Genomic DNA, 15,435 nt, shown 5'->3' on the forward strand with positions numbered 1-15,435 from the left:
GGAGCAGCTCCAAGCAGCAGGACCCACACCGGTACCGGCACCGCCATCGGAACCAGTCCTGACAGCAGCATCAGCACCGGCACCAGTAGCCACACCGGTATCAGCATCAGCATCGACACCGGCGTCAGCACCTAGATCAGCACCGGCATCACCATCAGCATCAGTATTAACACCGGCAGCACCGGCAGCACCAGCATCAGCACCCGTATCACCATCAGCACCAGTATCACCACCTGCATCAGTATCACCACCTGCACCAGCATCACCATCACCACCAGTATCAACCCCAACGCCAGTACCGACACCGCCGCCGGATCCTGCACGGCCCAGGTGAGCAGCAGCTGGGTGCTGGGTGCGGGTGCTGTGGGTGCAAGGAGGCCCCGAGCCCAGGCTGGGTGCTGGCCCCTCCGTGGCAGCAGAGCAGGGCCCTGAGAGGAAGGAGAGGGGGGTGCTCAGGGCATGGTGGTGCTCTGGGGAATGGGGGGTGAAAGTGGGCAGCAGGCTGTGGTGCTGAACAGGGCTTGGTGGTGTCACTCAGGGGTCCGGTGGTGTCCCCCATCCTGCCCGGAGGCTGGTGGCTCCGGGGTGGCTCTGGGTGAGCCACGGTCAGGTGCTGAGCACGGTTCATCCATCCCGGGGCAGCACCTCGGGCCCATCCTGGCCCCATCACCCCCAGCTCCCTCCTCCTTGGCAGGTCCCGGGCTCACTGCCATCCCCTCCACCCTGCTCCATCCTCACCTCAGGTACCTCCAAGCCCCTTCCAAGCACCCCTGCACCCAGGCTGAGAGCAGGTTCCCCCCTCGGGGACGGGGAGCTGGGGGAGCGCAGGCAGCGGGAGTGCTGGGACAGCAGGCACGGGCTGAGCACCGCTCCCCTGCTCATCCCACACCTTCCCCTGGGCATCAAGGCATCCCCTCGGGACCGAGGGGTTTCCCCAGGGACAACCCCTCCTTGCTGCCTTCAGGGCAGCACTTTGGCAGGTTGCCCCCGTGACTGCTTGGATCGGGTCCCTTTGGCCCCCGGAGCTGGCTCCTGTCCCTTGGCTGGTGGCAGTGCCACCGAGGGGGCGGCAGGGGCAGGATGGCTGCTTTGGCTGTCCCCTGCCCCCCCAAGGACTCACAGCCTGTGACCTTGGGGCTGTCCGCTGAGCGACACCTCAGCCCTTGCTGTCACAGGGGTGCCCTCCCTGCCCCAATTTGGGGTCCTCGGGAGGTGGCGGGGACACGGGGATGCTCAGGGGAGCGGTGGGAGGTGGCAGCACATCCCCTGCTGAAGGAGCCCAACGTCCTGGTGCCCATGGTCACAGCCACCACTGCAGGATAGGGCGCTTTGGGCTGTGGGGTGCTGCCCTCGGTGCTGCCCTGCCTCCACACACACGGTGAAGGACGCCCCATGGTGTCACCGGGATGGGGACGGGGTCCACCACCCGCTCTGACCTTGGCTCCTGGAGCCCGTGTCCCTCAGGCAGGTGGCTCGGGCTCAGCCAAGTCACAGCTGCTCCGGCTCCGCTCCATCACCGCTGACAGCACGGGGCTGAGGATTTCAAACCATGCCTTTGATCCCAGATCTCTCCCCTCCCTGGCTTTCAATCCCTTCCCTGCCAGCTCCCGGGGCCGGGCAGGCAGCACTGGGGATGGCTCATGCAGCGGGGAATCCCAGAGATGCTCCCTGCACCCACGTAGGGGGAAGCATCCGCAGGCTCAGCCCACCTCCGTGTGATGTCTCCCTCTCCCTTCCCACCCAAAAGAAGCCAAATCCGTCCCCCCGAGGGGATGCTGCCCAGGAACGTGACACATAGGACCCCTGGGATGGTTTCTACCTTCCTTCTTGGGTGAGTTGTGTTGGGAAGGAGAAATCCTGCCAGCTACCAGAGAGCGGGTGGGCGCACAGCCACAGGGCTGGCACGCACAATGGGGTCCCCAGGAAGCCACAGGTCCCAGCTGCAGCCCGCGGCCCCACAAGCCGTCAGCTGGCTGTGCTCCCCAAAGTGCCCCAAATCCAGGCTCCTGCACGTGCTCTGCTGCTTTGGCACAGCCAAAGAGCCCGCTCCCAGTTCCCAAAGCACCCAGCTGAGCAGCAGCACCCGTGGGCTGAGCGGGGCTCCCCATGGGGTGATCAGCCCGGTTGGGCCAGGAGCTGGAGTGTTTTTGGAAGCAGGGTCCCCAAAAGTGTCTCTGGATTCAGCAGATCTGGGGATCTGAAGGAAGGGGATCCTGCGGGGCGGGGAGACCTGTGTGGGGCTGGGATGGAGGCAGCAAGGCGGGGAGCCCCAAGTGCTCCCTGGATGTGGTGCAAGTGTCAGCGTGGTGCTTGGGGATGGAGGCACGGTGCATCACTGCTGGGTGTGCTCACCCCAACCTGGCTGCAGGGAGCAGGGAATGGTCCCCAGCTCCGGGACTGGGAGCACAGTCCCCTCCTGGTGACCACAGCCCGTGGCCAGAGGTGTCCAGCACAGCTCCCTGGGGAGGACCCAGCAGCTGCCAGCCCAGTGGGTGCTGGCAGGGAACAAAACCAGGCTGCAAAGCACCCAACATCTGGGTTACAATGAGCATGGGAACCAGGAGGAGAGGCTGTGAGTGAAAGCAGCATCGGGCTGCAGGAGTGGGGATGGAGAAAGGGGGTTTGCACTGGGAGAGGCTCCGTGTGTCCCCATCCCCTTGGATCGGGTCCATTGGCTCTGGCAGGAGCAGCTGCTGAAGAGCCATTTGCCAAGGAGGGAGCCTGAAACTGCTAAAGAATGAAACCAATTTAGATGTGGGTGACACGTTTATTATGTAAAATTACAGTTTGTACCGTCGTCAGAGCAGCTAACTAAAGGTTACAGTGGGAGCTGTATTACTGAGGGCTCAATCAATGTAATTACCTCCCATTAGATCACCTTCTTTGCAACTGAGACGTGGTGGAAGGGAAGCTACAGGAAGAAATTCCTGTCCTCACGCTCTGTCCTCCTCCAGACACACGGCTGTGCCAGCAATTAGAGGTCATTAGCTGGTGGGGGTGTAGGCAGGGCTGGTCTCAAGCCCTGAAAGACGTCAGGGGCTGGCAAAGCCCAGGGTGTCCCGGGAGCAGCATCCATCCTTCCCTGGGGTGAGGACATCCCCAGATGCTTTCAGAGCCCGGGAGCTTTGGGAATGGCCGCTCCTGGCCCTGCTGCTTTTGTGCAGGTGGGGGGGAACCCACAGAGGACAGGGGGAAGCAGGGGTGCTGCAGTCTGATGAATAAACACGATGCCCAGGGGCAAGGAGGCCACTTGGCACCATCAGAATTCATCGATGCAGGGATGTGGTGCCAGTCCTGATAAGGGATGGGGTCAGCATCATGCCTGGAGTCTGGGGGCAATGATTTCAGCCAGCATGAGCCCACTGAGCCAAAAACCTTTTGAGGTCCCCATCCCCAGCTCCCGAGAGATGGGGCTTGGTGGGGGACGGCACTCAGAGTCCTGGGCTCTGCTTTGTGCCACGGGGCCAGGGGCTCACGTGCTGGGGTGTGTGTGTGCGTCCTCTGTGACTGCATCCCTGGGTGCCCGACTGGGACACACCCAGACAGAGCCGTGCCCTGTCCTATCAATAGTTAGAAATTATTAAGAAGAGCACTTCTGAGGAGGAACCAGGGAGCATCTCTCATTCGGGATCCCCGGTGTTTCCAGGCCAGCGCAGGCACCCTTCATCTCGCAGGGGCTGCTGCTCCCGCAGGAGATGACTCAATTTTATCAATTTATGAACTTCTAGGAAATCCTGTCTCACAGGTGCTCAGCAGGGCTCTGTTGGGATTAAGCTGCTGAGTTCCCCCCAGGCACTTTTCCTGCCCCAGCCTGGTCCAGCCCGGGTCTGCAGGGAATTTCTGCAGCCTTTGGGGGTGGTACTGCCCCATAGTGTAGGGCACAGACATGAACGTATCGGGGTCTGCAGGGCTGGGGGATGCCTCTGTCTCATGAAGGCACCCAGATTCATGTTGGCAGCATCTGGGTTTGCCCTTCAGATGCTCAGGGAAGCTTTGAGTTGGGATGTCGGCAAGCGCACGAGCTGGTCTCACTGTTCCCCTCGAGCAGGACTTGCTCTGATTTGTGTTTTCAGCATTATAAGCAAAAGTGACAGTTTATGCAAACAGCCTGGAATCCTGTCTGGAGAGACTCAGGTTGGATTTTTCCTGGCTTTAATGAGGGCATTAAATAGAGACGAGTTTCGCTGTCAGCCCCAAGCACAGATCCTGGGACGGAGCCACGGAGCAGCACCACAGCGCTCGCTGCTCCGCGGGACCCGGTGGATTTCGGCAGCACATCACCGCCTGTGCTCACCTCCGGGGTGGCACCCAGGGGTGGCAGAGGATCAGGATAATCAGCCTCCCATCTCGGGGCCCCTCATTCTCCCTGATGGCCCCGTACCGGTTCCAGGTGCCAATACTCCAGCAGCCTCCAGCTGGCAGGTGCACGCGGAGGAAGGTGGAAGATGCCCACGTAACCAGAGTGTGGTTGGGGTGGAGTAATTCAGGACTGCTGAATTAGCAGGGATGGGAGGGAGCATGCAAGGGGTCTGGAGAGGAAGATCCCCTAGATGTGGTCCTGCCTGCCTGCGGGGAAGGGAGGGGGAAGGAAGGAGAGGGTTCCTCCAGGTGAAGCAGAGACACTTTGGCGTGCCCAGAACTGGTGGGGGAGGCAAATCCCCCAAATTCAAGCACAAGCAGGAGCCCTGGAGATAAAGGAGAATGGGTCACGCTGCAAGGATGGGTGTAAAATAGCCAGGCAGCTATTTCTCTCATTTTTCTAATTCTCAGGCTGGGCAGCAGTTGGGGTAAGCTCACGGGGCCGTGGCTTGATGCTTTGGGACCACACTGGGGCAAAGGCACCAGATCACCTCCCCAGAACCCCGGGACCAACTTGCTGTGGGAGATCTCCAGCTCTCCAAATTGCCTCCAGTGTTTAATTATGGCCAGCTGCTGTTCCAGGCTCCAGGGGCTGCTGGGTGGGCTCAGATCAGCCCCGTTGGGTTTTGCCTCCCACTGATTTTCCTGGCCGATGCTCCCGTTCTCTTCTGATACGGGGCAGCTCTGTGCTTCCCAGCTTGCAGCCCTCACTGGTGTTCAATGTTATGGTTAATGAACCCTTCCCATTTTTAATTGTGCTCATCATCTCCTAATAATCTCAACATCGTGGGGTTGTGGTGGATTTTTGGAGGCTCCTGGTGGGCTGCAGCTTTTCCAGCCTTCCGTCCACCAGAGGACACAACGCTGACCCTTTCCTTTGGAGCTAAAGAGTGTGAAAAAAACTCCTCAAAAGGCAACCCAAAAACCTTACATGGCCCAAACCCACACTTCCAGCTTAGTAAATGATCCGTTAACCACTTAGAACTTAAAAAGGAAAATCCTTATGCCTGTGATTAAATGAATCCCTCTTAAGGGCAAAACTCCACAGCCGAGGCTGTGATGCCCTGGACACCCCGGATCATTTATTTTATGTGCCCTGAGGGGGGGAGTTGTGTTTGGCAGCGACACAGCCTGGATAGGATTTGCCCATCCTTTCTGTTTCCCTGTGAGTTTTATGATCCTTGGTGCTTCTCATAAAACTCCAGCACTGCCAGGGATGCTCAAGGTGCTGTGTCCCCGTGCCGTGTCCTCCCTCCACCCCACCCAAGCATCCTCAGTTGCAGCCCATCTCTCAGGGGGATTAAAACCTATTTCTGCACCACCCTCCTCTATCCCATTAGGGGCATTACAGCGTGAACCAGCAGCCCCAGGACCTCCCATGTGACTCCCGAAGCCTTTTAAAATAGAGGCCACACTAAGCCTCACAGAAACATCCCTGCTCAGAGGGGAAATCCCACTGCAGGGCGGAGGCTGGGGTTTATGCAACGTTATTTGCCCTGCAGCGGGGTTAATTCCCTTCCTGTGGGGCTGGGGGAAGCTTTGGGCACGGGGCAGCCGTTGGCACCTTGGACCTTGCTCCTGCAGGAGACACAGCACAGGGCCGGGCAGGATCCAGCCGGGTCCTGAGGGATGTCACGGCACGTTTCTGCAGCGCTGGAGCCAGCGAGAGCCGCGGGGGCTGCCGGGAAGCAGCTTTGATCCAGCCCTGCAGGGCTCCTGTCTGATGGGATGTGCCTGGCTGGGCAGAGAGAGCTGCTGCGTGTGCGTGTGTGTGTGTGTGTGTGCGTGTGTGTGTGTGTGTGAGCAGCGTGAGGGCACGTGCACTCGTGTGTGTGCATGCATTTCTGCATGGTGTGCATGCCTGCATGCATCTCTGCATGGGTGTGCAGGTGTGCATTCATCTCCGTGTGTGCACTGCGTTTGTGTGCATGCGTTTGTGTGTGCGTGTGCATGCTTGTGCACACCCTCACGCTCACACCGCCCCGCTGGCCGGGACGTGAGCAGCCAGGCCCTGTTCCCAAATGGTTGCCAGGGCGACACAGCGGGTGCTCCCGCACTGCCAGGGATGCTCCTGCACCAGCTCGGATGCTGCAGCCATGTGCCGGGGCTGGAGCAGGGCACTGCTGGGCTGGCGGCTCCTGCCGGGCAGGGCACGGAGCTGTGGGATGCTTGGTGTGGGGTGAAAGAGGGGAATTTGGCCACGTGTGGTGGGATGAGAAGTGCTGTGAGCCAGAGGTGACACTTCTCTGGTGCTAACAGCTTCTGGCAGCAGCCTTGGTGCTGATGGAGGGGTGCACATGGGTGCCAGGGTGCACCATGCATGCACATACGTGGTCCATGGGGCACCACTCATGCACACATGTGTGCCAGGCATGCACATACATGTGGCACAGTGCTCCGTGCATGCACATTTATGTGCCAGAGGGTTCCATGTGTACAGAGATCCAGCTCAGATCCATATGGACGTGTACATCCGTGTGTATGCATACATACATGCACTCACATCCAGCAGCACAGCCTGAGCGCACACACACACACACACACACACACACACACAGCCACAAGGTGCCATCGGTCGTGCCCATTTGCAGCCCCAGCCCCTGCCTTTATCACACGTGCACCTTGCTCCCGTGCCTCGGTTTCCCCATTTGAAAGGGCCCGGGGTTTCTCGTCTGGCCCTGAGGCAGCGCAGGGCTGGATCCTGCCCCGTGACTCACAGCCCGGGTTAATCATTCACCTTCTCCTCGCCCGCAGCCCGAGCTGGGGTCACTCATCCCGCTTGCTCCCACGGACGAGGGGACTGTGACTCGCCGCCCGCCCCAGAGCCGCTCCGAGGGGCACAGCGGTGAGTTTTCCCCGGGGCAGCAGGGCTGGGGGACAGCAGCAGGGCTCCTGGGCATTGTCTGCTCCCCCCTGGCACAACACCGATTCCAGGGGGAGGGAAATCCTGAACTCACCCCATGATGCAACACCCAAGGGGAACATGGACTGGTGGAGGAGCTGCAGGGAGGGGGACCATGCCCACAAGGTCACCTCCTGTCCCCAGTGCTCGTCTGCAGCCCCAGCCTGCAGAAACCCTTGTGCAAAAGCCCCAAATACTCCTCGCTGCCGAGCAAACCTCCCCAGAGGGCCTGGCAGCGATGTGTGCCAGGCCGGCCAGAGATGATGTCCCCCAGCTAGCCACCTCGGGGGGGGGTTCAGAGGGGCTGTCTGCAGCAAGAGCTGCTCCCCGGGGAACACTGGGGGGTTCGTTTTGTGCGTGACCAGGCTGGGGACAGCGCGCCCTTCACTCCTGGCTGAGCAGCCGGTCCCTCGGTGCCCTCTCTGCCTCCATTGTGGTTGCACCTCCCAGCCAGGTGCCACCTCCCTGTCCCCAGCTCTGTTCCCCATCCCTCCCTCCCTCCCTCCCTCCCTCTCTGCCACCCCCTTCTGCCTGCCACCGAGGTCTCCCTGCCCTTTACTCCCCATCTTGCTTTGGTCCCTGTGAGACCTGCAAGAGGAGGGTGCTGGGTGCCACACAGCCTCCCCCCCCCGAGCCAGGGGCTCTCGCTCACCCTTTCCTCTGCCTCCCACAGGTTGGAGCAGGGGGGGACCCAGCCCACAGCCCCCATCCCTGTGCAGCCCCTGGGAGCCGCAGGCCGGGGCTTGGAGCAGCACCCAGGGCACCGCAGAGACGCAGCCGGGCCAGGCTGGAGGGCGCCCGGTGAGGATGCTGGATGGGGATGTGGTGGGTGGAGGGTCCCGGACCCCTGAGCATCCCCTTCCCCCGTGATGCTGCAACCAGGGGGGCTTCCCGTGCCCAAATCTGCCAGCTGGGCACTGGGGATGGGGCAGCCCCGTGGGGAAGGGCTCGCTGGGTCCCCACCACCCCACGGGGACGCTGAGCGGAGGGGACGGTGTCTCTCCAGGGCTAGCATGACCGAGGTGGAGCCAGTGCTGGACTTCGCATCCTCTGGGAGGACCGGGCGGCGCAATGCCCTCCCCGACATCCTGGGCTCGCCGGCGGGCGTCAGCCCCTCTGACCTGCCCCTCAAGCTGGCCGAGATGTCCCTGAGCGCAGGTGGGTGCCGGCAGGGCCGGGGGTGATGTGGGGGGGATGCAGCGGAGCCGCTCACTGCCCTCCTTCCACCCACTGCAGGCAGCTCCCAGGAGATGCAGTCACCTTCCACGGAGGTGCCCCCGCCGCAGCCCCAAAGCCCCGAGCTGAAGGACACGTCCTAACCCCGTACGGGGCCGTGTTTCTGACCGCCAGGAGAAGGGAGGCCGTGGAGCACCACCTGGAGCACCAGCCCAGCTTTCCTGGCACGGCCGGAGCCTGGTGGCCCTCCCTGGGCACCATGCGGCCACCGCATCGCCCGAGCCCCGTGGGAGAGGAGCTGCGTGGGGACCTGTGGGGACCAAGGGAAGCTTCACACCCATGACGGGCGAGGACGGGGATGTTTGCCCTGCGGGAGGACAGTTTTCTGCCATGGCACATGCTGAAGCACGCGGAGGGGTTGCTCTGGGGGGGATTTTCTCCTCCTCTCGGCAGCAGCCGTGCCAGGGGGGCTACGCCAGGAGCGTGACAAGCAGCCCGGGGGGGTTTGTCTGAGTGTGTTGTTCACTGTGATGTTTTGGGTACCACGTCCATGTCCTGTCCTTTTTCCAGTGATCCAAGATCTGGTTTTTTGGTTTTTTTTTGTTTTGTTTTGTTTTTGTTTTTTTTACTTTTTTTTAACTGAGGATACAGAGGGGGGGCATCAATGGGCTGGAGAACACAGCCCCCCAGCAGCCAGCACCTTGCCAAGGGGTCCCCCATGGAGCTGGGCACCCCAGGGTGCTCCTTGCCCAGCGGGAGATGGGACCTCGGTTCCTCAGCTGCTTCTGCAAGTCCCGGGCACTGGGAGCCCCTCGCAAAGCCATGCTCTGGGAAGGTGACACCCCTGCCATGGGATGTGGGTGATTTTGGAGGGTGTGAGCACAGTGATGCTGTTTTGAGCATCCCCAGCCCCGCTCATCGCCCCGTCCCTCCTGCCAGGGCCACCTGCAGCACAGGGGCCATGCAGCCTGTCCCCAGGGCTGGTGGCACGGCTGGGACAGGCACCCAAAGCTGTTGCTGTGGGACCAGCAAATAAAACCCAAAGCCCAGATCTGCCCAGAGCCAGGGTGGGCGAGGGCTGTGCGGGGTGGGTGGCACCCAGAGCCACCGTGGGTGTCTGTGGGCATGGGTGGGTGCCTGGGGGCACGGGCACCAGCGTGTGCGGGCACCTTTGTGCACCCATGTGTGGGTGTGGGCATGGGCGTGGGTGTCAGTGTGCAATAAGGCATGGGGGCCTCTCTGGGTGGCTGCCCGTGTGTGCACATCCACGTCTCACGATCCCACTGCCTCGAGGGAAGGCTGGGTGCACATGAGGAGCCCAGGGCAGTGCGGATTTGGCACACTGGTGCCCAGGGACAGCACTGGGAGGGGTGGAGCAGGGACGGCCCCCTGCTCTGTTTGCCCCCTCCAGGCCTGTCCCCATCCTGTGGCACCACGAGCGGGGTGTTCAGAGAGCGCTGAGCCCCATGGGGGGCGGCTGGTCGACTCCCCGAGGACTGGTTTGGGTAATAAACTGTGCGCATTATCCCTTGTAGCCAAGTGCTGTGTGTTCTCCCTCCCCACGGGGGCTGCTGTCTGTCCTCCCCAGGGGACAGGGGCTCCCGAGGGCAGGGGCTCCCGTTCACAGCCCTCCCCGGGGCTCTTGGGAGGAGGCTGAACTTGAGCCCCCGGCTATTTTTGGGTGTCTGCAGTGACACCTTGGGGCCAGGGAAAGGGACCAAGTGTCCCTGGGTCTCACCCAGACCTGGTCGCTTTGCCCCTGATGCCCATCGCTGCGCAGTGCAGGGGCTTGGGGACACCCAGCATCTCCCACCCAGACCCCAAACACCGTGGGCAGAAATTGGGCAGGAGGTGCCTGACCCCCCCAGGCTCTGCCTTCACCCTTGATGTGTCCCCGAGGTGTCAGCCACCCCCACGTGGGGAGACCCAGCAGGGGTTTGGCTCTGGGCTGGGGACACTTTGACCCCAGGACCCCCGGGGCTGTCACCTCAGGGCACCGCTGGCAGGGACAGGGTGGCACAGGAGGCTCGTCCCCCCGTGAGCTGTGACAGCCGAGCTCGGCCGGGCGCCCAGTGGGGCAGGGGACACAAAATCCCACTGCCACAGCGATCCCTGGCACGCTACAACCGGAGCCTGAGGCAGGGGGGCGCGGTGGGGCGTGCCACGGATGTCACCGGCCCCGTGGGAACAGCGAGGCACGAGTGGGGACCCTGTCCTGGGGGGCAGCACCCATGGGGCTGTAGAAATATAGGCATGACCCCATCGGGGCTGGGGCCGATTTGGGGGTCCAAAAGGCGTTAAAAAGGAGGTGGGGGGGAAGCGACGTGGCTCTTCTCATCCCCAGTGTCCCCCCACAGAGCCCCGCGGCGATCACCCGCATCCTCCCCACGCGGGCACAGAGCAGGGCCGGGGGCACGGTGCCCCCACGGACACCCGGCCCCAGTCCCCGTGCCTCAGTTTCCCCACTGGGGGCTCCCACCACCCTCAGCACCCCGGCGCCCCCCGCAGCCCCACGCGCGTTCGCGACCGCAGCGTGCAGGGGGGCGCCGTGCCCGGGGGGGGGCCGGGGGGTGCCGGGGGTGTGCGAGGGGTGGCGGCTGGCAGCGGTGCCCTTCCCCGCCGGGGTATTTCTGGAGCCCGTGGCCTCTTCCCCATCATGTGATGGGGACGGTATTTAAGGAGCCGGCGGCGCTGGGCGGCAGCTGCGGGCGCGGCGGCGCGGACGGGGCCGGGGCCAGGGCCAGGGACACGGGGACACGGGGACACGCGCGACCTCGCCATGGTGGAGGCTTTCGTGGGCACCTGGAAGCTGGTGGACACGGCCAATTTCGATGAGTACATGAAGGCGCTGGGTGAGTGGGGGGCTGCGCGGCTCGGCAGCCCGGAAATCGCCTTTTTTTTTTCCCCCCCCCCCCCCCCCTTTTTTCCCTTTTTTTTCCTTTTTTTTTCCCCCTTTTTTTTTTTCCTTTTTTTTTTTTTTTTCCCCACTTTTTAATTTTATTTTATTTTTTTTATTATCGATTTTTTTGCTCGCTTGCACCAGCCTCCCCACCGGGGTGTGGCCGAGGGGCTCGCTGCCTTCTGCGGGGCTGTAATGGGGGGAAATAAAAAAATAAAATCAAAATAAATTAAAATACAAATGGGAGAGCCCAGCCCAGTGCCGTGCGGGGGAGGGGGGATGGGAGCGGGTGAGGACCCCCCCGGGCAGCCCCCATCCTCCAGCGGGGGTGCAGGGGGTGTCCCCGGGGGGTGCAGGGGGTGTCCCCAGCCCCGGGCAGGGTGAGCCCGCAGCCCCGGAGCGGTCCGGGGGGGGGACACAGCAGCTGCCCCCTGCCCTGCTCAGCACCAGCATTGCCAGCTCCTGGTGCAGGATGAGGCCCCGAGCGATGCCAGCACCCCCAGAACCCCCCCTCCTGTCCTCCCCTCCAGCAGGTCCCCCTGGGGGTGCGGTGGGCAGCAGCCCCGTGCCCCCTCCCAGGAGCGAGCAGCCCAGGGAGGCTCTGGGGCTCACACGGCCGCACCCTGCCCCAACGCCTCACCCCCCCTTTTGCATCATTGTCCCCCCCCAGGCGTGGGCTTCGCCACCAGGCAGATGGCCGGGCTGACCAAACCCACCACCATCATCGAGGTGGCGGGCGACAAGGTGACGGTGAAGACCCAGAGCACCTTCAAGAACACGGAGATCAGCTTCAAGCTGGGCGAGGAGTTCGACGAGACCACAGCCGACGACAGGCACGTCAAGGTGAGGGCTGCGCGCTGCCTCCAGCCCGGGGGTCTCCTTCCCTCCCTCTTTTTTTTCCCCGTTGGAGCCGTGGCCCCCAGGGCCCTGCCCTCGCCCCCACGTGCAGCAGGGTTTTTGCGGAAGGCGATGCCGCAACCGGCACCCAGAGCTGCCAAGACGGGTGGCGGTGTTGCGAAAGAGATTCAGGGGCCCCCGTGGGGCTCGTTGGATGCAGAACGCCTTCCTGAGCCGGGGGCCGCGGGGAGGAAGGCGCGAGGGCTGGGTGCAGGGGGAGGACGGGGTGAAATGGGGCGAGTGCGAGCAAGGCGGTAGTGCCGGGCAGACAGCCGGCTGCACGCCCCTGCCCTCCGCCTTGCTGCTCCACTCAGCCCCCCCAGGGCTGCCCCTCCTGGGGGGGGACCAGGGCAGCAGCAGAGTGCAGGTCTGGCCCCTGGGAGCTGTTTCCACGCACGGCTTCAACTGTTTACAACCGCCCTACCTGCTCCGTCTCGTGACGGCTCCGCAGCGAGCGTACGGCCGCTGTGCTTGGGCTGGTGGAAACTATGCTAAAAGCACTTTGGCTGCTGCTGTGTGGCAGGGACGGGTGTAGCAGCCAGGGACGTGCCCTTCAGATGCCCCTCGGCCGGCGGCCAGAGGGCAAACAATAGCGGGGGGGGCTGGGGCTGGCAGCCCCCGGGCAGCTGAGCAGGGAGCTGATGTGCCGTGGGGTGCCCTGAGGCCAGGAGCAACCAAGCTGGGGGGGTCCCAAGAGGTGTGGGGTGCGGGGCTGTGGGGCACACCTGGGCTGTGGGGCACCCGAGCTACTGGAACATCTATGCAGTGGGGGCACCCAAACCATGGGGAGACCCAAACTGTGGGGTCACCCAAACCACGGGGAGATGAACCATGGGGTTACCCAAGGTACTTGGGGCCCCAACCCACGTAAGAATCCACGCCATGGGCTGCAGGGACCCGAGCCATGGGGGACAGCGAGGTGTAGGGGGCCCTGTGCAGCATGGGGACACGAGCCATGGGACAAGCCAAGCTCAGTCCCTGGGCGCCCAATAGCGTTCGCAAGGGAACGAGAGGCTGCAGGGGCTGGGGCAGCTGGGGACGTGCAGTCCCCTGGGCTGGAGCTGGGAAATGCCACCAGAAGCCCCGCAGTGCCACCGAGCACCGGGGCAGCACTGCGGGGAAGGGGGACAGGGTGGGACGGGGCCAGGCAGCCGCTGCCACCGCGCGTGCCGAGCTGCCCCGTGGCACAGCCGAGCCCGCTGTCACGCTAACCTTGGCACCGGCCGGGCTCTTGGGGCTGAGTCAACAGCAGCGGCTGTGCAAACAGCAGCCCGGATGAGCAGGGGCTTGTTCGCCAGCTCGGCCCCCCCCAAAAGCCCTCGCCAGCCTGGGGGGGAGGCAGGGCTCCGGTTCAAAGCACCCACAGCCGCGCGGGTCCCTGCGCCGCCCCTTTGATCGCCTCCGGCAGCGGAACCAGCGCGGGAGTGGCTGGGAACAGGTCCTGGTGCCCCAGATCCAGAGCAGGATGTGGCCCTGGGCAGGGAGGGCAGGGAGGGCAGGGAGGGCAGGGTCACCGCTCGGTGCCCGTGCTGGGGCTCTTGGTGCCCTCCGCTGCGCCGGGGGCAGCCGGGGCCACGACCCAGCTGGAGGCCAGGGCAGGATGCGGCCCGCGCTGTCAAAACCAGGTGGGTGCCAGCACCAGGGCAGGACCCAGGGCTATCAGGACCCCGAGCTATCAGCCAGCACCCAGAGGCACCCCAGCACTCCTCCGGCTGCAGGGATGGGGCAGCTGGGAGCAGCAGAGCCACGGACATGAGGGTCATGGCGGTTTTGCTCTCTCTCCACAGTCTGTGGTCACGCTGGATGGAGGCAAACTGGTCCATGTGCAGAAGTGGGAGGGGAAGGAGACATCGCTAGTGCGGGAGCTGAAGGACGGGAAGTTGATTCTGGTAAGGAAATAGAAAGGATTTTAGACCCGGGGCTGCACGAGCCCCCCCTGCATGTGGTGCAGCCCCCGGTGCTCATCTCCCCGCTCCGTCTTTGCCCCCAGACTCTCACCATGGGCAGCGTCGTCTCCACCCGCACCTACGAGAAGGCGACATAGGCGCCGAGCCCAGCTCCCTGCCCGTCACCCGGTGCCGGATCCATCACCGAATTGCCTCTGTCCCCCCGCGCGGCGCACGGCTCGCCGCGGGGCCGGAGCCCTCCGAACCCCTTGGGGCCGCGTCGCCCCGATGCTGCGGTCTCGGGGCTGGTTGGGGTTGGGGTGTTGTGTTTCTTGGATTTATTTTTTTTTTTTAATGGAAGAATACACGTGGAAAAATAAAAACAACGTTGTTACAGCACTGTGACCGTGTATGTGGGGAAAAAAAAAAAAAGGCTTTTTGGCACACAAACCCGTATCGCTGTCCCCTTTACCCCTGTGCAGCGTGTGCTGCCTTCTCCCAGGGCATCCATCGGTCTTGCAAACACCTCACCCACAGCTCAACCATCGTGGGGGAAAAGCCCAGCGTCAGCCACTGCCCAACAGACAGGACCCACACGAGCCCACTTTGGGATGAGAACTGCAGCCCCTGCTGTGCTACACACCTGGGGTCTCTGCCACCACGGCAGCAGTGCCAGATAGACACGCAGCCTGGCTTTTTGGGGGGAACATTAGGTAACTCCCGTGGCAGCTCTGCTATAAATCATTCAGGATATGAGCACACGCCATGCCAACAGGAGTGATCTTTCCAGCACTCACCCGGCCGGGTGCTGTCTGCCAAAGCATCAGCTGACGTGCCGTGCCCGACCGCAGGGCAGCCAGGGAGTCAAGGTCAAGAGCACACCGGGTCCTGGTGTGGGACGGGAGCAGCCCCAAGGCAGGCTGGGCTGGGGGGGTTCAGGGGCCAAACCACCACACCCAGCCCAGTCCTGACACGTGGGGATTTGGGCGAGCAGCACTGGAAGTGGCCTGGTTTTAGCAGAGCACAGGGACGTGGTGTGGCTGAGCCCTCCTGCTGTCTTAGCACTGCATTAGCTGCTGCTAAGGGGTGCGAGGGCACACTCCCAGTGCCACTCTCACTTCCCTCAGAGCCAGAGGCCAGTGATTCAGCCACCCCCCTTCTCAATTTCAAGCACCCGCCCCAGGAAGGGATGAATTGCACCCTCCGGGCTCCCTCTGAGGTCACCAGGCTGGAGTGAGGGGCTGCAGAGCACAGCAGGGCTGCCCAGCCCTCCGGGCTGCCTTCCCCTGACCCGCAGCTCCAGTTACGAGGCTGAC

At 63.2% G+C, this 15,435-nt stretch overlaps 1 protein-coding gene and 1 long non-coding RNA gene across 2 annotated transcripts; both read left to right on the forward strand.

Moving 5' to 3' along the window:
• LOC116498090 lies at nt 1–8,015 on the forward strand. The gene is made up of 3 exons (XR_004254155.1): nt 1–330; nt 7,114–7,204; nt 7,935–8,015. It is a non-coding gene; the product is annotated as an uncharacterized LOC116498090 (long non-coding RNA).
• A 3,125-nt stretch (nt 8,016–11,140) lies between these two features.
• FABP3 (fatty acid binding protein 3) lies at nt 11,141–14,484 on the forward strand. The gene is made up of 4 exons (XM_032202185.1): nt 11,141–11,289; nt 12,007–12,179; nt 14,021–14,122; nt 14,224–14,484. The coding sequence occupies exons 1-4, from the start codon at nt 11,217–11,219 to the stop codon at nt 14,275–14,277; spliced, it is 402 nt and encodes a 133-aa protein (XP_032058076.1). The 5' UTR covers nt 11,141–11,216; the 3' UTR covers nt 14,278–14,484.
• The last annotated feature ends 951 nt before the right edge of the window (nt 14,485–15,435 follow it).

Source organism: Aythya fuligula, chromosome 23, assembly GCF_009819795.1.
Source record: "Aythya fuligula isolate bAytFul2 chromosome 23, bAytFul2.pri, whole genome shotgun sequence".
Classification (NCBI taxonomy): domain Eukaryota; kingdom Metazoa; phylum Chordata; class Aves; order Anseriformes; family Anatidae; genus Aythya; species Aythya fuligula.

Coding starts and splice junctions, on each gene's coding strand:
- FABP3 (XM_032202185.1), top strand. CDS start 11,217: ATGGTGGAGGCTTTCGTGGGCACCTGGAAGCTGGTGGACACGGCCAAT. Junction 11,290..12,006: donor TGAGTACATGAAGGCGCTGG/GTGAGTGGGGGG, acceptor GTCCCCCCCCAG/GCGTGGGCTTCGCCACCAGG. Junction 14,123..14,223: donor AGGACGGGAAGTTGATTCTG/GTAAGGAAATAG, acceptor CTTTGCCCCCAG/ACTCTCACCATGGGCAGCGT.